General features: G+C 40.8%; 1 protein-coding gene across 2 annotated transcripts in view; it reads left to right on the forward strand.

Annotated features, from left to right (window-relative positions):
* The first annotated feature begins 8019 nt into the window (after positions 1 to 8019).
* The window catches only part of MAP3K9 (mitogen-activated protein kinase kinase kinase 9), a 49787-nt gene continuing 31507 nt past the window's right edge, over positions 8020 to 26299 (forward strand). For both annotated transcript variants that reach the window (XM_081934975.1, XM_081934976.1), the window contains exons 1-4: positions 8020 to 8581; positions 15184 to 15597; positions 20140 to 20320; positions 21375 to 21523. In XM_081934975.1, the coding sequence (XP_081791101.1) occupies positions 8158 to 8581; positions 15184 to 15597; positions 20140 to 20320; positions 21375 to 21523 (1168 nt within the window). In that variant the 5' untranslated portion in view covers positions 8020 to 8157. The remainder of the gene's footprint in view (positions 8582 to 15183; positions 15598 to 20139; positions 20321 to 21374; positions 21524 to 26299) is intronic.

A 26299-nucleotide genomic window follows, 5' to 3' on the forward strand; every position in this document is an offset into this window, starting at 1 on the left:
CATAAACCGACATTTAAGAGTCTGAGTGCTTCTCTGTGCTAAGGAAAACGCTTATGCGTAAGGCAACGTACAGCGTTGGTGCAGTTAGGAGCTCGCTGCGACTATGAAATCGGGCGATGTGGGTCACTGATTAAACCACAAGTCCTGCGGGACAATACTATGCCAGTGTCAATGGCTTTTGGAGAAGAGCTACCCGGCAAAGAACTGAAGTGAAAAGAGAGTGAGTTTGTAGTGGGTGGGGCCAGGGGTTATTAAATTACGCCCCATCGTCCCTTCTCGCGAGATTGCCAATCCTTGCGAGAACAGGAAAGCCGAAAGCGTCCCTTGGTGTCATAGTAACGAGACACCCCCCCCCCCCCCAATTTGCACGCTTGCATCGCGGCGTCCTGACAAAGCTGTATTCGATCTTCAAAAAAACCATTTTGTGTTAGTGCTGCTTTATATATATGTGTGTGTGTGTGTGTGTTGTCCGTTACAACACGTCGGTAGGAAAGAAAAAAAATCTTGGATTTAAACCTCAGCATATACAGATCTTTCAATTCTGTGGGAACTGTTTTTACATAATTAAGTCTGCCTAGTACTGTGATGACGAACAATGACATGCGTGCCACAAGTGGCACGCAGAACCCTCTCTGTGGGCACACGTGCCAGCCAGCTGGACTTTGCAGTGCTGGAGCACCGGAAAACAGCCTGAAAATGCCCCAGATCCAGGTCTTTTTTGGGCCGTTTTCAGGTTGTTTTTTGGGCCGAAAAACAGCCTGAAAAATGGCCAAAAAACAGGCATGCACGCACTGGCCAGCTGGTCTTTGGGTTTCCAGTGCTCTGGTGCACGCACATTCCCAGTTTGGGCACTCGGTGCTGAAAAGGTTTGTCATCACTGGCCCAGCATCTACAGTAAAATTACTTATCTGTACAATTCGCACAAATTTTGTGAACATTTCCTAAACATCTATTCATCCAAGAATTGGCTCAGGCAGCATGAGGAAAATCAAACCAGGACAACTCCTTTTCCATTTGGTTTTTTTGGAAAAAACCCAGCACATTATTTTCTATATTGCTACCAAAGACAACCTATGCTTGACTAGAGTTAAAGCATTCCTCTAGTCATTTGAGAATTTGCAAAAGTAAATCTGGAAATAATTATAAGGCTAGATACAAGCTAATATAATCACCAATGCTGCAAGGTTTAAAAGAGGGACATAACATATAAAAGTGTGAAAAATAAATCTTGAAATTGTCAAAGTAGAAATTAAATTTTAGGCATATGTGAACTTAAGTGGATCAGGATTTACTATTCAGGACATGGCATGGCAATAATGCTTAGAAAGGACATTACTCAGTATAATATGTACTATAGTTGGCTATAATCTATTAAATGATGAGATCATATATTAGAATTACTGGATATTCCATACACAGTTATGCTCATCTATGCTCCTGTTGATCTGTTTCTTGGAATATTTTATCCAATCCTCATTTAAGGAAAGTTCTTTAGCTGTCAAATAGGACATTTAATCACCAAAGGGAGATAAAACAGAAATACTCATTGAGTTTTATAAACAAAGAGGAAGTTAACAGTTCTATGTCAACAGATATGAAACAAGATTGGATTACAGACAGGTACATATATCAGTTTATATATTTGTTCCAAAAATGTGAGATGAAGGGAAATACATAAATTATTGAACCATTTCATTCATTATTCACATAAATAAATTTATACTTTGTATTATGCTTGACAATACAAAGATGTGGAGATTCGCACTTGGAGAAAGTAATGCCAAATGAACTGGTAGGTTTTAGAAAGGTCAGTGGAGCATAAGATACCTAATATAAATGATATATTAAAAATAAGACATTTATAAGAGAAAGATCCCTTGCTTTGATTGGTATATAGTTTTATTTGATTTGAGCTCAGAAATAAATATAACCTGTCTGATGGAGAAACAGAGATATAGGGAGAAAGGCAATGGATGAGAATCAGTAAAACTCATTGCAAAGCTGATCAAAATTAGGTTAGGTTTCCAGGTCAAAACATGTGATCTTCATTTAGTAATCTGACAGCTATGTGTTTCTTTTCTCTATGTCATCACACACAGAGTTTAATGGAAATTGGTGAAAACTTCTGGTTAAAAGAATTGTACTTCAATTTATTAGTTTATCAAATTTCTACACTATCCATCTCACTTAGGTGACTTTACGGAGTTTAGAAAGAATGCGTAAAAGCAAATATTGGACAATTACTAGAAATGTGAGGTTTCTTGCATTGTCTCCTTGGCAGTAAATTTTAGTGAAGGCCAGTCCAGCTATTGAGCCAGATCAAGTGTGGACAATTAATTTTTTCAAGGGTTCACATGAGAAACTGGGACAGTTGTGGAGAACCGAACCAAAAGGGCTGTAAAGTCCACAGGGATGTCTGCATGTAAGCAATATACATAAATTGGAAAAAAAGCAACCATCTTCAAAAAGCAATGCAGTTGTGTATATGGCATACACTTATTTACATTTAATTTCTATTTTCTGATTGAACTCATATAAGCTGGACAGGGATACCCAAAGATGTGGTCTGGGGACCTTAAAATGCCCTGGACTTAAGCCAGACTATAACTAATCAATAGGCTGAGGCAGGAATGCCCTGCAGTGATTTATCAAGTAGTTTATTTTTTATGAGACTTGAATGTCTCCATTTCAATAATTTCAGTTTTAAAAGGATTAGGGTTTCTATTATTTCAATAAATGAAACAAAAACATTTTTAAAGGGAGCTCTTTTGTTGCCTGCATTAACTCCATATAACCATCTCATTCATTTACATAGATAGATAGATAGATAGATAGATAGATAGATACATACATACATACATACATTCATACATCATACATACATACATACATACATGTGTGTGTGTGTGTTTGTGTTATAACCCCTGGTATGCCCAAATATGGGAGGGAGCTCACTACTCCCTCTTTCTGTCGTTCGGCTCATTACAGAAGACCATCCAGGCAGAAAACCATATTTTTATTTTTAATGTTTAACTTTTTGAAGCCCTCACAAATAACTCCACATTTTGTTTCTTCAATTGATTCCTGACAGTCATTTCTACCTTTTCGTTTGAGTCAGATGCCCATAGAGGTATTCCTTATATCATGGGAAAATAACATGGCACCAAGTCTGGACTACATGTTGAATAGGATAAGATGATGAAATTCAATGTAATTTCATTTTTGTACTTCTGTTCTTGTTTCAGATTTTGAGGTTTACAATGTAGCAATGAGTTGTTAGTGGTGTCAAATTCTATAAAATCTATTAACACTATCTGCATCACCAAAAATTGTAATCATGAATTTTCCTACCAAAGCATGGCTTTTCATTTTTATTTTTTGCAGTGAAGCTTTGTGATGATATTCTTTTGCTTTTGAATCATAATGATGGACCCAGGGTTTGTTGGTTGCTATGATGCTTTGAAGAAATTTCTTGCTTTCCTTCTCATAGTATGACAACAATTGCTGGCAAATTTCAATTCTTCAAGTTTTTACCTCTATCATCAGCATGCAAAGGAACCAATCTCCCAATACTGAAGGACTCAGTAATGTGACTCATATTCCTGTGAAATTCCAAGCTTGACAGGGATTTCCTTTTAGCTCTTCTTTATCAGCTCATCAATCTTACTCATGTGAAACTTGGTGGTTGCTGTAACAGTTCACCTTGTCCTTGTTCACACAAACTTGGTTCTTTCCAGCTTGGCCCAAATGTTAGTAATCGCATTAACACAGTCATCACCATAAACTACCTGTATTCAATTGTGAATTAAACTGACAGGATTCCTTGAGCAATTAAAACTTCCGTCTCGTAGTGAATTGCTTAAAGCATATTGGGGAATACTCATTACAAGCTTTCATTTCATAAACAATAGCAACACAAGCTTTTCCCCAACAACTCTTCACCAATTTAAGTGAAAGAAAGGGAGAGCTTCTGGTGAATCAGTGCTGCCCTCTCTTGGTCACGTACAACATTGGAGTCATTGCTTTCCATTCAATCCTGGTACAATATTTTTACTAATCTAGTTGAAGGGAAATAATTGCTGATTTAAAAAAAAATACTATAAATATGCTGTAGGCTCATCTTGCTTACAAATTATAGTTCCAAGCCCAATCATGATTGATAACCTTTTACTAGAAATTAGGTGGAGATATTTGATCATCAAATTCCTGTCAAATCTTTCTAAGATTTTTTAATTCAGAGTTTGAATACAATACAATGAAAACATTGGAACTGATGCGCAGTATTCTAACCTGAAGTTTTATTTGTAAAAACATCCCGATAATGCCATTTTATTTTCAGTAGAAGGCGAATTGAACACTTCGTTTAATGGTACTGGGTTTAGGAGATTTGGGGAGCAGTAGCCAATTTTTCATTAGACATCACCCACAATTTAACAAAGCCCGTTATTTATGCAGGAAACTGGGCAAGTGATGTAATTTTATGTCATTTGTATCAATTTGTATACTTAGACCAGTGGTAGTCAACCTGGTCCCTACCACCCACTAGTGGGCGTTCCAGCTTTCATGGTGGGCGGTAGGGGTTTGCTGTTCCTCTGCTTTATAAATTTTATAAAGTAAAGTTACTTCCCTATTTTATAAATTATCATTACTGTGGAACCGGTGGGCGGTTAGAAAATTTTACTACTAACAGAGATACAAAAGTGGGCGGTAGGTATAAAAAAGGTTGACTACCCCTGACTTATTGAGAGCTATTTGTATCTGTCATTTGTGTCAGTTTGCAACATTTAATTTACAGAAATTATAAAGATAAAGGTAAAGATTTCTCCTTTTCAGTTGTTTCCCACTCTAGGGCACTGGTGCTCATCTGTTTCTTAGCCAAGGGAGCCAGCATTGTCCAAAAACACGTGCATGGTCATGTGGCCAGCATGACTATATGCTGAGGCACATGGAACCCTATTACATTCTCATTGACGTTTTTGCCTATTTTTACCTATTTATTTACTTGCATTTACATGCTTTTGAACTGCTAGTTTGGCAGGAGCTGGGGTAAGTAATGGAAGCTCACCCCATCATGTGGCTCTTGGGTCTCAAACCTGGGCTGTCAGCTTTCCAGCAACGAGTTCAGCGTCTTTAACCGCTAAGCCATCATGCTCTTCCACAGAGATATAAAAAAATCAATTATGAAATTATACAAGTAATGAAATTTTGGATTCCCAACATAGTCTGTTAAATTGAGGTTTTTCTTTATAAACATTAACTGAAAAAGTTCGTTTCCTCTTTTTGCTTAGAGTTAAGGAAGGTACAGTATATTTTGTAAAGTACAAGATATCCAAATTGCTTTAGCCCCCAAATGTATTACAATGAGAGGAAAAACGTAATATCATGCTCAATAATGTTTTTCAAAACTTTAAATATTAAACAACTATATGAAATATAGGTTTATGAATGCGATTAGATTTTATGAGATTTAACTGTATTAAACTGTAAATATTTCTTATTTAACTGTAAATATTAAATAACTATATGAAATATACTTAAGTTTACGAATATGGTTAGATTTTAAGAGATTTGGAATATAATAGAAATAGTGTAATTGTAGGGAAAGAATGATCAAGCTCACGATCTGATCCTCCACTCTGGAATAGAATGAGTACCACAGAATTCAGTCCTGCTGCTGGGAAGCATCATTTATCCATTTGGATAGATTTCATCAGCACATTGCAGATACACAGCTGTACCTCAGGATAAGACAGAGAGGATAAATATGCTGCTTTAACCTGCTGTGTGGAGGTTGCCAGGGGCAGAAAAAATATTTTTTCATTGTTGCAATTTCTTTTGGTGGAAATAATCATTGGACATAGTCTATTATAGAAGCCAGCATGAATTAAAATCAAAATATACTGTTAAAATATTGGATGATATCTGATTACATTCTATCACTAATAGAATAGTTTTTATAAAATGAATGGGAAAGCTCCAAATATTTGCACTTAAGAATAAAAGGTGACTTCTAAAATTTGCAAACATAATTACTGTGTTGCACAGACTAAACTACAATGTAGTTAATTGCTGGCTCAGTGTGTTATGCAAAGCCAGAAAGAACAGTTGTTTTTTGATCAATCTGTGTGTCAATGTTTGGGAGTTAATCCAGTAAACAATGGTTTAATAAATCATGGATCAAGCTGCAATACATGTATGTTGGAAACAAGTGCAGTTTTCTTTCAGGAATAGTTTAATTAGATATCCATTTATTTAAATATTAAATGAATAAACTGATGTAATTGGCTGAGACTTATTTAATCTAAATAAACCTCCACAGTATTACTACATCCATAGCTGAATGGGTCTTGGGTTTCCAATTTCATTTTGTTTCTCTGGTTTTGTCAACCACTGATGCATTCACCCACTGTTTATTGATTCTTCCAGATTAATACAATTAATCATGAAAATCAATAGGATTAAAATTAAAAGATAATATGTGCCTGAATTTTCATTTAGTGCTATGCAAGCAGAATTGTTCAGTTTTTCTGTGTTTTTCAGTCACATTTCTCTACAATGTGAGTCATCTAACTCACAGGAATTTAAAGTTATTTGTGTTATTCTAAATCAAATTATGGCTTGTGCTATGTGAATGGCTTGTCCATTTAGTTCAAAACTTGAAAGTGACTGCTTCATTCCACATGCTAAGCCATGGGATCTTAATCATGATTTATTGATCAACATGTATGTGGTTGGTTTGTTCAACATGAAAGGTATCCCATAATTTACACAGTATGGTAACTCACAAGCTAACAATACACAGTTAGCAACTTTAAAAAATGGTCCACTGAAAGGATCTGAACTTGAACATTTCAGCCATTATTTTCCTACTTCAGGAAACAAATTGTTACATTGGCTTGAAATGCCATGCAAGCATTAGCAAGGCAGCAATATTGCTTGCATTTAAGAATATTGAAATAGCTGGCTAGGAAAGCTATGCCAGCAGAAGTCAGAAAACTGATTTGAACAAACCAAAACCCACACTTTTATTAGGATCCATTTCTCTATTTACATTTGTTACATACCTCACAATCCCCCCCCCCCCTAGGGACGGTACATACACTTGAATTGCAGCCAGAGACTAATAGTGACTTAGACTTTGCTTTTAAATTACAGCACTGTAAATTGGCCTTGGAAATACACTGATAGGAGTTTTTATCTCATAAAAAGGTCACTTGACTTCCCATCCATATGTGAGTGGTCGCACGCAGCCCCAGCTCAATTTTGTGACTAGTTTCTTTCAAAGGCAGGTGGCCACCTGGTTGCCAACAGTTCCGAATACTACCGGACCGATAGAGCCAAAAGGCTGCTTTGAAAAAGAATGCTCATCGTAAGGACCGTTTTGCACGTCTAGCCGACACAACTGGCACTTGAATACTGGCTGGGGAATTCTGGGAGTTGAAGTCCACAAGTCTTAAAGTTCCCAAGTTTGGACACCCCTGCTATACAGCATAGTAGAATCGGAGAACCCTGTAATATTTAGTCAGGCGTAAGCGAAGAAGCGCTCTTCAGAATAAGGAGACCCGTTTCCCTCCCAGGATCCGCGCCCATTCATTCCCAAGCAGCGAACTCGGCTGCCACGCGCGCGAACCCGCGCCGAAGGCAAAAGGCAACCTTCTCACCTAGCAACGACAGAACCTTGAGCTCCCCCAGTGACGCTCAATCCGATCCAAGGGAACGTTGAGGGAGCCGCCCAATAGGAAGGACGACTTAAAGCGCGTGCGAGACAGCTGAGGGAGGGGGGGGGGGGAAACGGGGCGGAGAGGCTAAACGAGGAGGCAGGATGCCGTTAAGGCGCCGCCAATCTTCAATCAGGTAAGGGAGGAGATTGAAGGACTGCCGTATCAGCGAATGGGAGCCCCGGGATGGTCAGGGAGGCGGGGTTTTTCAGACGCTCCTCCCTCCTCCCCTCTTCCAAGCTTGCCAGGTCAATCAGGTGGCTTAGTTAGGATGTGCAGTCGGCGGCGCCGGCGGAACGCGATGTGGCTGTCGAGGGGCTGCTGGGCGGCGTCTCTTCTCCGCCGAGGCTCCGGCCTCGGCGTTCCCTCCAGGGTTGATCGGGAGCCGGCAGCCGCATGAGCTATAGGCAGCTTTCCCCGCGGGCAGCCCTGCCCCCTAATGGAGGAGCCGTCCCGTCCTCCTCCGCCTCTCCTCTTCCCGCGCAGCCCCCTTCGGCCGCCGCTGCCGGGGGAGGCTGAAGGGGAGGGAGCGGCGGCGGCGGCCAGCCCCGCTTGGGCGAAGGTGGAAGCCGCGGCCTCGGGCGATAGCGCCGACGGAGCCGGCCTCTGGACGGCCGTCTTCGAGTACGAGGCGTGCGGCGAGGACGAGCTGAGCTTGCGCCCCGGCGACGTGGTGCAGGTGCTCTCCAGGGACTCGCAGGTATCCGGTGACGAAGGCTGGTGGACGGGCCAGATCGACCAGCGCGTCGGCATCTTCCCCAGCAACTACGTGACCAGCAGCGGGGGCAGCAGTAGAGGACGCCGCCTCCGCCTCCAGGAAGGGAGGAGATCGGATCTCCAGGCTGCTAGTCCGGCCATCCAGTGTAAGAAAGGAGGGTTCGGTGTGTCTGTGTGTATGTTGGGGGGTTGATTCAGGAAGACGCCCGCGCTGTTAAACGCCGGGCTGAATGTTGGGGGGGGGGGCTTCTGGGGAAGAGGCCGAATACTCCCCCCCCACGCGCACGCGCGCCTTTTCACTGCATAAGACCATACAGACGACCACTGGGAATCCCCCCTCCCTCCCTTTGCCGGTCAACGCTACGACCCAAGAGGTTTGCCTTGTGCTGGAGAAGTTTGTGGAGGGGGAGGGGGTAGACTTGATCCTGCGTGTAGGCAGCATGCCCGTCACTTGGGTAGGAACGGGACAGGCTTGACTCGTGTCTTTGAAACTTCGTCCAGGGATGGCACTTCTTCTCCCATCTTAATGAGACTGCAACAGACGCGATCTTGCTTACGTTTTGCAGAAGACAATCACATACTTCCGGAGGGATCTAAGGAAGGGGTGTGGCTATATTGTATCCCATTGATGTTTATCGCCGCCGTCCCCCCTCACCTCTTTTGCTCTTTCTTGATCTCAGCGCCAGTAAACTTGGAAATTTGCATATTCTTCCCCATCCTTTTCTTCTATAGTTTAGATGAAATAATCCAATGTACCAGTCCTTTAAACTAGGTCATATAAATTCAGCCTAATTACGTTTTCCTATATAATTTGCATCTCTGAAAACTCTGCACTCAAGAATAACAACCAGTGTTGCTGAGTGTCAAGGGGCACAGTATATTACTTTAATAAAGAATGATAACAGTGCAGGAGTGTAATTGTGTCAGGAGAGAAACCTTTTTCAGCAGTTTATTTCTTGTTAAATTGGGTTGTTTTTGGAAGGGACCTTGGTAGTCTCTAAGCTTGGTTGTTTTCTTGCAGATGTTTCATTACCCAAACTAAGTAACATCATTAGTGCTGTTATAGGTCATTGTTTTCCTCCTTTGTAACTTCCACGCTCTTTATGCCCAATGTGTTTTTCTTAAATCTCAGTAGTAACCTGGTTCAGTTCCATGTGCTTTTTAGTGGCTGTTTAATAAAGGTAATTTGTTTTAAAGTCATTATGAAAGGTGTAATCTCAATTTTGGTACAAACTAGCAAGATGATTTCCCTCTATTCATTAATTTGATTCATTGGGAACATTTCAGTGGTTCATACTACAAAGATATAAAGCTTCCTGTGTTTGAGTGGTTTGTCCCAACTGTCAAAGCTTCTCTGATTTCCTCTTCTTATTCCTCTGATCTTACTGCTTCAACACATGAACAGTTCAGTTTTTTGCCTGCTCTGCTTAGAAACTTCAGAAGAAGACATTTATGTTTTTCATCAGGATTTTTGCTCCAAGGTGTTTTATGTCAGGTTACTTTTTTAGTATTTCCTTGTAAACAAGTGGCTACAACTGAAACGTGTTAACCCTTCAAAATTCAGTACAAAGCATTAGCTTGTCTTGTATGGAATAGTCAATATTTTTGGATTACTGTTATACCTTATTGCCAAAATCAAGATATTTGAAAGAGAATGCTAGACTTGGCATTTTTCTTTCCTTTTCAAATTCTAATTTTGCAAAACATTTCATTCTTACAGTTTAAACATTTGCAGGGGAAAATAGAGATTAAAAATACAATATATGGGAAACCTATATCCACTTTAAAAGGAAATAGTAAATAATCTGAAAGAGGAAACTACAGTAATTTTGACACTGCTGCCTCTTTTTGGTTTTGAGATGCATTTTGCCCTAAAGAAAATAGCAATAAACAAAAAAAGAGTCTTCTTTCCTGGCACTTTGCCTTTCTGTAGGAAAAAGTGTGCATAGTGTTGCTTTGAGACCATTTGGTAGCAACATTATAATTGGCAATGTGTTGTGGAAAAAAACAGAATCTTATTTGCAGCTTTTTCAATGATACAAAGATATCTGTTTTCAGTTGTAGCTATTCAGTTATTACATATGTAAAATTGACCTGACTGCAATTGACAACAGTTAAGCTACAGGATTTTTATTTATATAACATCCACCTCACATAGATGACTTTGGATGGCTTACAGTAAAACAGATAAAAACAATACAATGCATAATCTAAAAAAAAATAGAAGCTAAGTTTCATAAACCCTTTTTAGGTTATATTTAAACAATATTTCTACACTGTCTGATGCAGTATAATCTTGTTGTTCTTTTCATACACAGAAATACAGTCAAAAGTCTACTCAGAAATAAGTATTTGGTGGCCAACTCTTTGTTATTACACAAGGAAGTTACAGAAGTTTAAATATCCAACCTAGTAATATAATCAACAGAAAACACAGTCAAATAATCAAAGCTGGAGAATTTAGTTTAGCCATACAGAGATGATTTGGTATAAATCCAGTTTTAGACTAAATGTTTATGCAATTGCACTGAGTAGCCTTTGTCATTCATTCTTTTGCAAAGGGGCATTCTTTATATTGACTTTTTAAAAACCAATGTTGTATAGCTGAGACAATTGTGGCACTGAAAGTAAAGTCTGTATGTTCCCAAATGTACATCTCCCTCTCTCTGTGTGTGTATATATACAGTATATACATGCCTACACACACACACATGATCTAAACAGAATAAAATATGATAAATGATACAACATCTTCATGACTTATATCGAATAAAATTTAAAGACTAAACTTTGAATTTACCTGTTTTTTGTTACATGAAAATATTTGTACAGGATATCATTCTTTTCTTAACCTTTTTTAAAACTCCTGTATAATTTATAAATTATGGTAATCATTTAAAGTTTTTTCATCTACAAAATCATAAGCTTCAGACTACTGTTGAGAATTCTAGCAAATGCTTTGTTATCACCAAAGGAGCTGTCCATTCAGCACCCATTAATTCAGAATCTCAATTTTCAGTTCATAAAATTTAAGTATCCTTATGTCCTATGATACAGTACTAAAAACAGCAGTAAATGAAATGAAAAATTTAAATCTAATGAAAAATTTCACTCCTTTTAATCACTTAATCAAGAATATGCAGGAAATTTGAGCATGCTTAAGCTTTTTAAATAGGGAAATCAGAACTATAACTTCTTGTTTCTTTTTTCTACTTTAAGTTAACCTTAAAGATCCTAACTTACTATTTCACTTGCTAAAGATGTTTCCAGTTCAATGCTTTTTAACATTAAATTCCCATATGACTATTTAGACTCCTAATGTTTTTCAGAATCCTATTTTTTGCTTTTATTCATTGATATTTCAATAGTGAAAGCTCTTCATTAGATAGACTGCATGTATTGTAGTAACTAATATGCTGCCCTTCTTCTTTAAGAATTCTGGGGGTTAATATTAATACAACCAGCATGTTTCTTGACTGATGGTTCCTTTGTTGTAGATAGATGATTCTAAAGACAGAAGCTACTTATCACTTTTATATCTTCATTGTCAGTTGTAGGTGAATTTGTCTAATTCTCTTTTAAATTTGGCTAAATCACTCTCTATTCTCAGCAAATTGGTCATCATGCTGCTTTCCAAGAATTCAGATTGGGGTGAACAAGATGAGTGTTGTTGGCTTTCAAAAGTGGAGTTTTGACTCCTTGTCATTGTAACAACAGTTCAGTAAAAGTTATTGGGAAAATTATTGGCCAATTTTCCCAATATTTCATTGTCAAGGATATGATATGTACATTAATCATCTTAAATTGCACCCTAAATTATTTTTACTTTTCAAAATTGATCTTTTGCTTAAAATTGGTATTTTTCGATTCCAGCATGTCAATATAAAAGGAAACTTGATATGTGTTTCTCAGTGGCTATTTTATGTTATATATGTTTATATTTCATACCATAACTTTAATTCTGTTTTTATCCTGTTTTAATAATTGGTCCCCCAAAGTCTTGTATATAAGATGGAGCTATATAAATCTAATTAATTAAATAAATAATTGTACCTGCTTTTAAACTTCCTTGGAATTATTTAGAGCATAATACAAGTTAATACATAATACAATACATAATACAATAGTAGAGTTGGAAGGGACCTTGGAGGTCTTCTAGTCCAACCCCCTGCCTAGGCAGGAAACCCTATACTGTTTCAGGCAAATGGCTATCCAACATCTTCTTAAAGACTTCCAGTGTTGGGGCATTCACAACTTCTGGATGCAAGCTGTTCCACTGATTAATTGTTCTAACTGTCAGGAAATTTCTTCTCAGTTCTAAGTTGCTTCTCTCCTTGATTAGTTTCCACCCATTGCTTCTTCTTCTACCCTCAGGTGCCTTGGAGAACAGTTTGACTCCCTCTTCTTTGTGGCAACCCCTGAGATATTGGAACAATGCTATCATGTCTCCCCTAGTCCTTCTTTCTCTTAAGCTAAACATACCCAGTTCCTGCAACCGTTCTTCATATGTTTTAGTCTCCAGTCCCCTAATCATCTTTGTTGCTCTTCTCTGCACTCTTTCTAGAGTCTCCACTTATGCTGTTCATAATTTGAACAGCAGTCTATAGTCTTTATTATTTGCATGTTTATAAAATTCTTATGGAAAATCAATGATCTATTCTTCTTTTGGTGGAATTGCAGTATTAATTGTAATTTATCAGCCAGAAAAGTAGAACAGTATACAAATTTTATAATGCTATGTCTCAAAACAAATGATGCCATAAGACGTCTTCCTTATCACCAGTAGGATGAACTTGCCCTTCCTGATGTTCACACATGTATTACATGGAAATCTGAGCTCTCAGCAAGCTGCTTCATTTCAACTTCATTGTCATCAGCATCCAATCATCCATCCCATCTTACATGGCGTAGCCTATCCTGGTGACATTAACATATGAGTACATTTGTGCAGAAAAAAATAATTCAGGTATCAACTAAAGTATTTAGATTTTGAAGGTAAGAAGTGGCCTTTTGAATTTAGATTGGAAGCAAACTGAAAACCAATGCAGCTGATACGATTCTGTCGTGTTATGACTGGGCTTCTGTCCAGAGGTGTGCCAAAGTTTGTCAAGGATATACTCATAAGGAGTACAATACAGTTGTGTAACCTAGACATGCAACTGTGACTTTAAAATGTAAGCTGCCTTGAGCCTTTGTAATGAGGAAAAGTTAAATATAAATAGACCGCTCTTAATACTGTTGTCTTCATCTAATACTCCTTCCACCTCTTTATTTCTCCACAAAACACTCCTGTGAGTTGGGTTGACCTAAGAAAGAATGGCTGGTCCATTCTTTCCTGAAAATTGATCTTTTTTGTAGAATAGCTTATAACAAAAAACATGTTTATAGAAGGTAGATTTAAGTAAAAAAATGTTTAAGGTAACAGTTAAAAAAGAACCTAGCTATAAGGTATATTTGCAAATGTATTAGTAACTTTTAATTAAGGTACATCAGCATATGTTAATTGCAGAGTGAGGAGAGGAAAGATAACTGACCTGATCAGTTCTGCAGGTGGTGTAAAAGTGCAGCCAAGAATGTGCTCCTACCTCTCTCTCATTTCAAGCATCCTTCAAAATCAAAGAAATTAAGTAATACAGAATTTGGAGAAATGAAATACACCTGGAAAAGAAGAAGAGACTATGATGAATATAAGTGCAAAGGTTGGAAGGGGAAACGCAAAAGTGCTTTTTCAAAAGGCAGCTGGGCTTTCTTTGTTTTTGCTTGAAGATATTTTGCTTCTCATCCAAGAAGCTCCTTCAGTTCTGAATGAATGGTGAAGAATGGAAGGATTTATATATCTTACAGTCATCTGGTCACTAGCACAGTGTGTGAGAGTTGTTGAGGCCACTTGGAGGTTTATCTGTGCCCTCGGGATCACCTGAATAGTGCAAAGTGGTATGACACTTTCTTGGAACTGCTGAAAGAGCTGTGTTGTAAACAGGAGATTTATCCCTCCCCCTTTCTTGAGAGAGGGTTCTTCAATCTTAATGTTGTAGATGGCTGTTTGACCCCTCTTTCACACCAGTGAGTATGGAAAAAGAGTGACCTTTGACTCTTTTGCCACTGCATTCGCCTTCTAAAGCAGGGGTATTAATTAAAATGAGTCACAAAAAATAGTATAAACAATTGCTTCTTAAGGCATTATCCAGTTTTCCTTAACTTGTTTTCCCTCATTTGGATGGATGTCAGTGCCCAGAATTCCACAACATGCATTGTCATTACTGAAAAGTTTGAGATTGAAGCCATAGATCTTAAGGCACTAACTAAAGATCCGGACGTTTGGCAAGAATGCATCTACCTTTTAAAATGAAATGTTTACCCATAATAAAATCTTCATTCCTCAGGCACAATATTGCAGTCTTCTTAGAACATGATGATATAAAACATCTTCCTGGGAAGTAATTTAAATTGTGATTTTTAATGATTAAAATGCGTTTTTCTGACCCATGATTTAGTTATATTTGATTTAAATTAAATCCGTCTTTTCAGACACAATCACAATATTGATTTAATATATTTTTTCTGAGTATTTCTAGCCTTGGTAAGGGTGCAAAATGAGCTGAATCATATTTCCACTAGGTAAGTATTTCAGCAGTCCTTTGTCTTAAAAAGTCAAGGTTAAATCGTGTCAGTAAATGAATGGTGCTGATGGCAGTTACTGTCTTAAGTAATCTTTGTGGAACTTAGACATTTTCATTTTGTATCCTAGTGCTGGAGATTGACTTCTCAGAGCTTATTCTGGAGGAAATTATTGGCATTGGAGGTTTTGGGAAAGTCTACCGTGCAGTTTGGTTTGGAGAGGAAGTTGCTGTCAAGGCAGCTCGCTATGATCCAGATGAAGTCCTCAGTGAAGCCATTGAGAATGTCCAACAAGAAGCCAAGCTCTTTGCTATGCTAAAACATCCCAACATAATTGCCCTTAAAGGTGTATGTCTAAAGGAGCCGAACCTTTGCCTGATTATGGAGTTTGCCCGTGGAGGCTCATTAAATAGAGTGCTGTCTGGTAAAAGGATCCCACCAGACATTCTGGTTAACTGGGCTGTCCAGATTGCTGAAGGAATGAACTATCTGCATGAGGAAGCAATTGTTCCTATTATCCACCGGGATCTGAAGTCCAGCAATAGTAAGTGGAAATTTGGAACGAAATGCCAGTAACTTTCAGGAATATTGGGCATAAAATAGTATTTAAAAGTTGTGAGATCACTTACGTCATCATCAGATGGATAGCATGTGAAGAAATGTTGGAAAAAAAATTTCCAGGCCTATAAACCTGTGTATAGAAATGATGAATAGAGAAAATCCACTCTACTCCTCTAAGGAACTGATTGAACAAAAATAGAAATAAAAGAAAACCAGAACCCCCTCTTTTTTTTCAGTTTAACACGTCTGCTAACTATTCCTCCTCCATCTTGAAATTGTGCTGACTGAACTATTTCCTGTTGCATTTGTTTACCAAATTTACCAAGTTGTTTGTAACATGAAGGGAAACCTTTAGTGCTTAAGACAGACTAGAGGAAAGTGAATTGTTCTTCCTTACTTGGATGTTATTGGCAATGACAAGACTGATACATGAATGAAGGCAAATATACATGTCTCAGGATAATTATTGCAGGATCTAATCTGAGTCAATCACTGGGACCAGAGGTTTAGTCTTCCAAGCTTTCACACTTGTGCTGGAGCCCATCCTCAGGGAACTTCTCTCTAATGCAGGGGTGTCCAAACTTGGGAACTTTAAGACTTGTGGACTTCAACTCCCAGAATTCTGGGAGTTGAAGTCCACAAGTCTTAAAGTTCCCAAGTTTGGGCACCCCTGCTCTAATGGAATGTGACCGACTGGTGATCAACCCAGATTGAATTCTGTAAGAGCAATACAGGATTGTTTGATGTTATATATTTGGTCTATAGTAGTTAGATTTATTTTTAATATTTATACTTTTAACTTTCCAATCAAATTATTTCCGTAGAGTTGTGATCTTGTTGAATCGAAATTCAATACAATTATAGTATGCTGATGAAACCCAATTATATTTTAAACTGGAAATATAAATGAGGCCATCAAGATGCCATCCCAGTGTTTGGAGGCTGACCAAGTTTAGATGAGGGCACTGTCTCTGACTTCGATCCTAGCAAGACTGAATGGTTGTGAGTGTTTAGGCACCCAAATTGGGAGGTTGACCTTAGATGGGAAAGTACTTTCCCCTTTAAGATTGCTGGCCCTCTGAGCATCTTCCTGAATTTACAGCTCTTGCACAAAGAGCAGCTGTCAACGGTGGCCAGGAAGACCTTTACATACTTCAATTTGGTACACCAAAAACAGCCTTTCCTAGATTGGGGGAGGGGCAGAGCTTTCAGATATTCGCTCATATCCCAGTTACCTTTTAGCTCAACTACAGCTATGTGCTCAACATGGGACTGCCCTTGAAGAAGACCACCTGGAACCATTAACTGCTCCAAAATATGGCATCATGAGCAGTAATCAGCACTTCCTCAGTATGCCCAAGCACCACCTGTGCTCTACAAATACAGTTGCCAGTTTACTTCCAGGTGCAATTCAACATGTTGGTTGTTTCCTATAAAGCTTAGGGCCCTAAGCATTGTTCCAGACAATTTCATCCCGCAGGGTTGGTACACTCTAGGTTGTTTTAACTTTAAAATGTCACCTATCAGAATCCTGGAGGTGCATTATCTCTGTAACAACACCTTTTCCCTGAAACGATTTGGTTGGCTGCTCCTCAGTGTGGTATAAAAAGGCATGAACATCTGATCACTCAGGAGTTTATCAAGGGAGAGTAAAGATTGTTTGCTTCATCATGCATGGCATTTTTTAAAAAAATGTTTTTATTGCGTTTCTTTGCTTGATCATTCTGAGTCTTTCAAAATCATTGAGAGGAATGGCATACAAGTGAATAAATTATTATTGTATAACTTTATTTTGTGGTGGTATCAGAAAAATTACCTCAGTACTTGAGGCTAGGCTAATGTTGAATGGCAAGCCTGAAAACATAGGAAGCTAAATCCATTAGTCTCATGAGATAATTGTAATTTATGTAGATGAAATCTAATAGGGTGTCCTTTCAAGAGAAATGAATGCAGTATCTTATGAGCTTGATTAAGTAATGTGATGGAATAAATGTGGGCAGGAGTCTAATAGAAATGAATCTTGAAACTAAATTAATCTTAAACATATTTTAGCTTACCAAAAATACTCAGAGGAGTTCTAGACCTTTAAAACTTCTTTCATTTATATCAGAATGGGGATAGTTCAGTTTTAACTATTGACATGGTTCTTGGAAAGTCTAACATCAAGGAGAAAAAAAGTCACCCTTATCCTTATTTTTTAAAAAACTTACTACTATTTCACATGTGCAGCAGGTTTGAATTAATCTAATTAATAAAGTAACCAATCAGAATTTCATACTTAGGTATTTATGACATAAAGCTAAAAATAAAACATTTTGGTCTATCTATAAAACACAAAGTATCAGCATATGATAACATCTGGTGCCCTATTTCTAATTATAAAAGCCAGGAGTTCTAAAATCAAAATAAAGACAAAAGGAGAAAAATGTCACATTTCATTCATACTTCAACATAAATTTAAAGTGAAATTACAGTGTTAATAACTATGATTTATAAGATGTATGGATCATATTGATTCAAAATATTTCAATTATATCAAACACTTTTTCAGCTTCCAGAGAAATTTTAACTGATGGGTATTATGTATGTTGTACTAAAGCAAGAACATAGTTTAAGGATCTTATAGTATCTATCACAAACTTAATTGTTCCATAGAAATAATACTCTGTTAATCTATAATCCAAGAAATAGTTGTATAATTAGAACATACACCAATCCCTGTTAGATTTCTATGATATTTGCCTGATTAATACGCAAAAGACAGGGATTCCCGTAAAAATTTTGAGCATATACCTATGCATCCATTTTATATCAATTGACTGACACCATCGGGGCCAGATGTAGATTTAGTTGCAGGAATTAATTAATCAGTGAATGACTTGCCTCCAAAAGTTGTAGGTGCTCCAACAGTGGAAGCTTTTAAGAAGACATTGGGCAGCCATTTGTCTGAAATGGTATAGTGGAGCAGCTTTACCCCAGATATTTAGATAGCTGTGATGTTATAGATCTTTTAAAAACAGTTAAAAGCAAAATTATTCCAACATGCTTTTGGTCTGGATAATCATAAAAAAATATTATAGATGTTGCTGTTGCGTTATCATTTTCTTTTTGTGTCTTTATGATCTTGTTTGCTAGCCAGAGTTCTTTGTGATTAAGACAGATGATAAATACAGGTAGTCCTCCTTTAGTGACCATTCATTTAGCAACCATTCAAAGTTATGACTGCTGAACAAGTGATACTTAGGATGGGTGCACAAAATTCCAGACATTCTGGCATAGCTGTGGTCACATGATTGTCCTCTGGGTTATATCATCCCATAGGTACATGATTGCCATTTGCAGCCTTCCCCAGTCACAATTCATTCTGATCAGTCACTTCCACCACCTGCCATCTGGCATAAGTCATCCCTGGGCCTGCCATGCTTATGCCTCCCCTCATACCAGGCCTTATTTGCCTCCTGCTTACAAGCCACCTGGACTCACTTAATAACCTGCAATCTTTACTTAACAATCCTGGCCCTCCCAGTAGCCATTATTATCAGTAAGCAATGCAGTGTGACATTGTGCTTATGTTCACTTTACCAATATTAAGCAAGGGCTGCCTGTATTATGAAATACATACATACTTACATATATACACCCCAGAGGTGGGTTGCTCCCATTTCAGCCCGGATCGGGTGAACCTGTAGTAGCGGTGGCAGGAGGCTCCGCCCACATGCCCAGATGCTTCTGTGCATGCGCAGAAGCATTTCGTGCGCACACTCCAGTAGTAAAAGATTTGGAAACCCACCACTGATATACCCATACGTGTGTGTGTGTGTGTATGAATGCCAGTTAAAAACACCTTCTCCACTTGATTCTTCAACAATCATTATAAAATCTATTTAAAATATATTTAGAATTTTACTTACATAAACCTTCTCACTCTGCTTGTTGGAGCTATTCTTAAATTGAAATATGTCTCTGGTAAAACAACAATTTCACTTAGCTAATTCTTGCCCTTGCTTATCAAAAGAATCTAAACATTTTACAAACATGTTACATTTTATATAATTTTGGTCTAGAGAGTTAAAGAAGGAAATTTGGAACAAATGAAATATATGAAGTACTCCTTTTTTTATAGCACATTATGGAGTTAGTCACTAAGTGAAATGCAATGTTTTATAAGTCAGCGTTCATCTCATAAAAAATAATTGATCAAGACTGACCTAAGGGTATTTGCTTTAGATCAATGTGACTTTGTAGGGAAAGTAAATAGATTTAGGTAGGAGAGTTTGGCTCTGTAGCTTTTGAAAATAAAGCACAATACCTGTTCTTAATGATCTTTCAAAGTTACGTTCTTTAAAGTCAATCTTGATAACTACACCTAGCACATAAGATTGACAAAAGGTTTGCAACGTTCAATTGCTTTTATACATTTATATGTTCTCTCGTCTCTGCATCAACTTATTTAGTTGAATATATATATATATCTTCTGTGACTATAAATTAACTCTTCTTCCCACCCCCTCACATTATGTTTTAGTATTGATCCTTGAAAAAGTGGAAAATGGAGACCTGAGCAACAAAAATTTGAAGATCACTGATTTTGGCTTAGCCAGAGAATGGCATAAGACTACTAAAATGAGTGCAGCTGGAACATATGCTTGGATGGCTCCTGAAGTTATCCGTTCCTCTATGTTCTCTAAAGGCAGTGATGTGTGGAGGTATGTTTATTAACACTAAAACATTTTTATAAGTCCGCAATATTATATTCTTGCTGCATTGAACCCTCAATTGTTGATTTTCCAAACCTTATGTTAATGTTATGTATATCTTGTCTGGGTTGTGAAATCCGCATATTCATTTTGCAGACCTTATTCTAAATTTGCTTATATGAATTTGGAAATTTTTCAGCTTCTACTTCCTGTTGAACATGAACTGTAGACAAACCATCAACAATTGACCGTTCTGTTTTAAATGTATTAAAGCTTGCAATCAAATTATTGTAGTAAACATGACATTTCCAATTTTCTAAATTATGCTTGGTTTATGTTGTAAAGTGGATTGCTCCATGAAAAAAAGCTTTCCTCACTACTTTTAACTGCTTGATCTATTGTAGAGGCACCATCTAGCATGTATCTAAGAACATGCTGTACTCACAGATCTGCTTTTTAAATGGAATTCTGCCACTTTGTCTTTAATTAAAACCTGTTAAGCATTCATGAGAAATTTGATCTGGTATGCATTACTGAAATGAAGCTGGACAACAAGGGGGATGCTTTTCATTGGTGGTGCTAAGACTGGTTTCTGGTACGATGTTAATTATAGTCCCAAAACAGGTGTGAGGGAATGGCTTAGATCACCTGGGAGACTTGTGGTTTCCATCAACAATACTTCATTGAAATAAATGGTCAATGGGTCTTAAATTGAGCTAAAATTGTAATGCAACTGGGGGGAAAAACTATATTCTGAGACTTCCTTAGGCTATGAAAAATCTTTAGAATAGCCATATCACTCTCTGTCTTAAATGATCGTGTAAAATAACTTCTTCCAAATGAGCATATTTTTAAATGTTATATTCATAATAGGGATAACTGACAACAACCCCATTCATTTATCCCCAATTCAGTTTTTTTTTGTGTGTGTGTACATTATCTTAATTGCATGAGAACACTTATTTTATATATATAAGGAAAGAGTGATTCCAGAATGTTGTATTAGAGGAGATATACTATAAGTTACTACAATAGTTATTAAACCTCTGTTTTGTATTCATAGTTATGGGGTATTGCTTTGGGAATTACTAACTGGGGAAGTACCATTTCGAGGAATTGATGGCCTAGCAGTAGCATATGGCGTTGCTATGAATAAACTTTCACTTCCTATTCCTTCAACGTGCCCAGAACCTTTTGCCAGACTGATGGAAGGTAAGAATGTGTTGGACAAACTGGATCTGTCAAAATGATTTATCACACAAATATAGTTCTGAATATCTGCTGATTTTAATAACCAAGACCTTGTACAAGTACTTGAAAAATAGAGAATAAGTAGTATGTCACTTTGCTCTTTCTCGAAGAGTTATCTTTTTGCTTATATCTATGAATATATAATCTACAATGATAGGATAATTCTATATCGTATCATGGTTATGATGTAGAATTACTGGTAGTCCTTGACTTACAATTGAGCCCAAAATTTCTGTAGCTAAGCAACAAAGTGATTCAGTGAGTTTTCCAGTAGAGTAGAGGGAGGGGTCACTCGAGGGTTAACACAGCCTGATTGGTCCATTAGACTGAGAGAAAACTTCTTAACCTTCTGTCTCTCCTATTGGTTCCCAGTTTCCTCTCAGTCTTTTGGTCCAAGCACTGTGTGGTTTGGTTCCTTAGATAGGAAAATTATTTTAAAAACTTCTCTAAATTGCTAGTCAGTGTAGTTTAAACAAATTTGTGGTATTGGCTATTCTAAATTCCAAATTGGTGGCTGCACCCAGACGGACAGCTTGATTCTGTCTCGAGCGGCGTGGGAGAGCCCCGTGGGGCAATCTATCTCTCTCCCCCCGCGGGCCAGGCATCCTGGTCTGATTCCCGGGTTTGCGGGCATGCCGGGTGACCACTGCAGCCTCAGGAGCCGATTCTGCCGCCCGCATCGCGCTGGTAGGACAGGCGAGCGAGAAAACGTAGCGGCACACCTGGAGGCACAAAAAGCAAGCCACCCGGCGCTGCGCCATTTGCCGGCTGCCTGCCGCCCCGGTTTCTATCCTAGGGGCGCGCAAATTTAAAGGGAGCCCCAGTGGGCCTCAGAGACTCTAGGGCGAGCCACCCGAAGAAGAGCGGGCAAAAGGCTCCAGCGGCCATTTTGAGCACCGCCACATGCGCTGGAACTAAGAGCCAACAGGACGCCTTGGCTGAATTGTGGGCCGGAGAAATTAGAGCCTAGCATCACCCACAGTCTCCCCAACACTGCATCAGAGGTCAGCTGCCCTAACCGGACAGGTTTCCTGAGAGGGCTCAGACTGCACCAGGCCCAGGAACAGGAGACTTCTGCAGGGGCCTACTCGGCTGGCACGTGAGTGGGGCGATGGCGACCCGCTCGGAATCGGCCCAGGCCATTTTGGCCTTGGACCAGGAAGGCAGGGAGGACCCATCTGACCAGTCCAAGGCCACATCCTCCTCCTCTAAGCCTACAGCAGCGCAGAGACCCTCCAGGGCTGCTGAGAAGGATGAACTGAGATGCAAGAAGGCCTTGGAGAAGACCTTTGCCAGGGCTGAGAAGCAAGCCCAGTCCACCAGGTCATCTAGATCCAGGTCACCCATTGGGATCAATCAGGGTCCTTCCTCCCCACCTCGTAGGGGTTTCAGCCCCTCTTCCCCTTTGGTATCCCTTCCTGGCTCATACCGGAGTTCCAGGCAGGAAGGGTCCCCCTCCCCACCAGTTTCCCCTGGTGCAGTTGAGGCAGGAGCAGCAGACCCACTGGAAGGCTCTTCTAGATATTTTCACACAAATAGGGGCCCTAGATCTCCGGGCCCAGACCTATACCAGGAGGAGGTGACTGACCTGGATCACCTCCCAGAAAGCATTAGAAGGCTTATTTCAGCGGCCATTACTCGTGGCATTGCCCAAAGGGATAGGGGCTCCTACTACAGCAGGTCACAGTCCTATCGTAGGTCTCGACCCAGGGCCTCCTCCCCTTCTGAGGTTAGCAAGCCCTCCACCAGCGGGGAGGATAACCGAAATGATATGGGATTCTCGGAAGATGAGGACACTGCCCCCCCCCGATTCTTCATCTTCCTTGAACCTGCTGCCTCAGGCAATGTTCCAGCCGTTACTACATAAGGCCAGAAAGACCACCAAAATTGGGACAGGGGACCCCACAGTTCCTCCCTCCAGGGATCCCGACATGGCCATGTTCTCCAACACGGCCACGAACAAGGAGGAGATTCCTGCTCCTCCCCTGTTTATGGAAGTGGTGAAGAACCAGTGGACCCGCCCTTCCAACTTCTCCACCCCAGGCAGCAACGATCGTCACGCCTATAACTTGGAACAGGCCTTTGTTCAAGCCCTGCAGCTTCCCGTTGTTGATACACCAATAGCGGCTCTTGTTTCCTCTTCCCCCGTGGTATCGGGGGATGCGGCGGACAAGATGAAGCCGGAAGATAAGTGGGCGGAGTTGACTCTGTGAAAGAATTTTAACGAGTCCGCATGGGCAGTCAGAGCGGCAGCCACAGCATCGTACTTTAACTACGGTGATGTGGCTCCACCAGCTCCAGGATCGCATTCCGATCCAGGATGACCGCCTCCATCAGGACATCACAAAGATCCTGGCAGCTTCCCAGTACTTGGCCGACGCGACGCCGTCAAATTCGCCTCCAGTGCCCTTGCCACCTCTTTCACCTCACGTCGCCTTCTGTGACTCCGCAGTTGGCAGATGGACAATAAGGCGAAGTGGAATTTAACTGCGGCCCCCTATGCTGGTCCCAACCTCTTCGGGGCAGCCCTGGACCCGATCTTGGTGGAAAATAAAGAGAAAAAGAAGGTGATGCCTTCCACCTCCAAGAAGGCCGACACCCGTCCCAACCCGTATCGCAGACCCTCATTTAGGGCTTCCGATCACGACCAACAACAATGATATCAGTCCTTCAGACAAGACAGGCAGTTCCCACGGTCATCTTATCAGGACCGCAACCGTTTTCAGTCCTAATCCAAACAGCCCTTTCGTGGTGGGGCGGCCGCCCCTTCCGCAGAGGGAAGTCCTCCCATCGGCGGCCGTCTGGCGCTCTATGCGGACCAGTGGGACAGGGTCACCACAGACGCCTGGGTCAGGGCCACCGTTTGGCACGGCTTGAGGCTAGAGTTTCTCACCATTCCCCCGAGGTGTTTCAGGATGTTCCCCCCCCCTCCAGGAATCCGGAGCGCCGCCGTCTCATGGATCTCACCGTAGCGCACCTTCTCAAGATTCAGGCAGTGGAGCCTGTTCCGACTTTGGAACGCGGGGGGGGGGCACTACTCAAATCTATTCGTGGTTCCAAAGAGCTCGGGGGATGGTGGTGGAGGGCCATTCTGGACCTCAAACGTCTGAACCATTTCTTGGTCTACAGACGCTTCTAAATGTCCTCCCTCAAGTCCATTCTTCAGGGCATCTGGCGGGGGGATTACCTGGCCTCGGTAGGTCTGACAGAGGCCTACCTCCACATTCCCATCCTCCAGGCCCATCGCAAATACATTTGGTTTTCCCATGGGGAGAATCATTATCAATACTGGGCCCTTCCCTTCGCTCTAGCCTCAGCACCCTGCACATTTACAAAAGTCCTCGCAGCAATGGCAGCTCGCCTGCGATCGGTGCCGGTGAGACTCCAATGCTATCTGGACGACGTCCTAGTACAGGCAGGTTCCCTACCCAAAGCGAATTCAGACCTTCACCTAACCATTTGCTGGCTCCAGTCCCTGGGGTTTTCTGTCAACCTCCCCAAGAGCCACCTTTCCCCGTCCATGCAGATTCTCCACTTAGGGACAGTCATAAACTCAGCAACAGGGATAGTTCAGCTGTCCCCAGACCACCTAGCCAGTCTACGCCAACTAGTAACCGCGGTCAGAAAAAGAAAGTCAGTTTCCATCCAGACCTTGTCCCAATTGCTAGGCAAGATGGTATCTTGCATAGGGATAGTTCCGTGGGCCCGCCTCCATCTCCGCCCTCTGCAGTGGGCCCTGATACCATTCCAGTAGAAGAGGATGAGCAATTCGATGAGATCACTTCGACTTCCGGCAGAAGTAAGAGCGTCCCTTCAGTGGTGGCTGTCCCTGGCCTTGCAGCGTGGCGGATCATTTTGGGAGCCGGACAGAGTGACGGTGACGACGGATGCCAGCCTCTTCGGCTGTGATGGGCCCCAACATGGCCCAGGGACGTTGGACTGCCTCAGATCCCAGCCACAACATAAACTGGCTGGAACTAAAGGCTGCGAGAGTGGCCCTTCGGCCCTTCGGTCATCATCTACGGGGTCAACATGTCCTTCTTCTGACGGACAATGTCGCTATGAAGGCGCACGTGAACCAACAGGGGGGTACTCACTCCCGCGCCCTTTGGAGGGAAGCGCAGACTCTGAGCTTGTGGGCGGAGAAGCATTTGTCCTCAATAGTGGTGGAACACATCTCGGGGGTGTCCAACCAACAAGCGGACTGGCTGAGCCGGGCGACCCTGGACAATGGCGAGTGGCAACTGGCGCCCAAACTGTTCCAGAAGATCTGCCAGGGATTCGGCACTCCCCTTGTGGACTTGTTTGCCTCCCCCAACAATTCCCAATTGCCGAGATTCTTTTCCCGGTTCCAGACTCCCACAGCGGAGGGCATGGATGCCCTCAGGAGCCGGTGGCTGCCAGGCCTACTTTATGCCTTTCCTCCCCTCATCCCGGGGACTATCAGGAAGATAGTGGCAGAGAGGGCCCACGTCATCATGCTAGCCCCGTACTGTCCCAGGAGACCATGGTTTGCGGATCTAGTACAACTATCAATGTCTGAACCTTGGAGAATCCCTCAAGGGGAAGTCGCCTTGTGTCAGGGGGTTCTGACTCATCCGGAGCCCCAGTGGCTCCACTTAACTGCCTGGCACTTGAGCAGCATCTTCTGAGGAAGGCGAAGCTTTCCTCAGGGGTTATAGCGACTATTAAGGCTTCCAGGCGTCCATCCACCACCAGGATCTATAACTCCACCTG

The sequence above is a fragment of the Natrix helvetica genome (assembly GCF_964273705.1).
Source record: "Natrix helvetica genome assembly, chromosome: 1".
In the NCBI taxonomy this organism is placed as follows: domain Eukaryota; kingdom Metazoa; phylum Chordata; class Lepidosauria; order Squamata; family Natricidae; genus Natrix; species Natrix helvetica.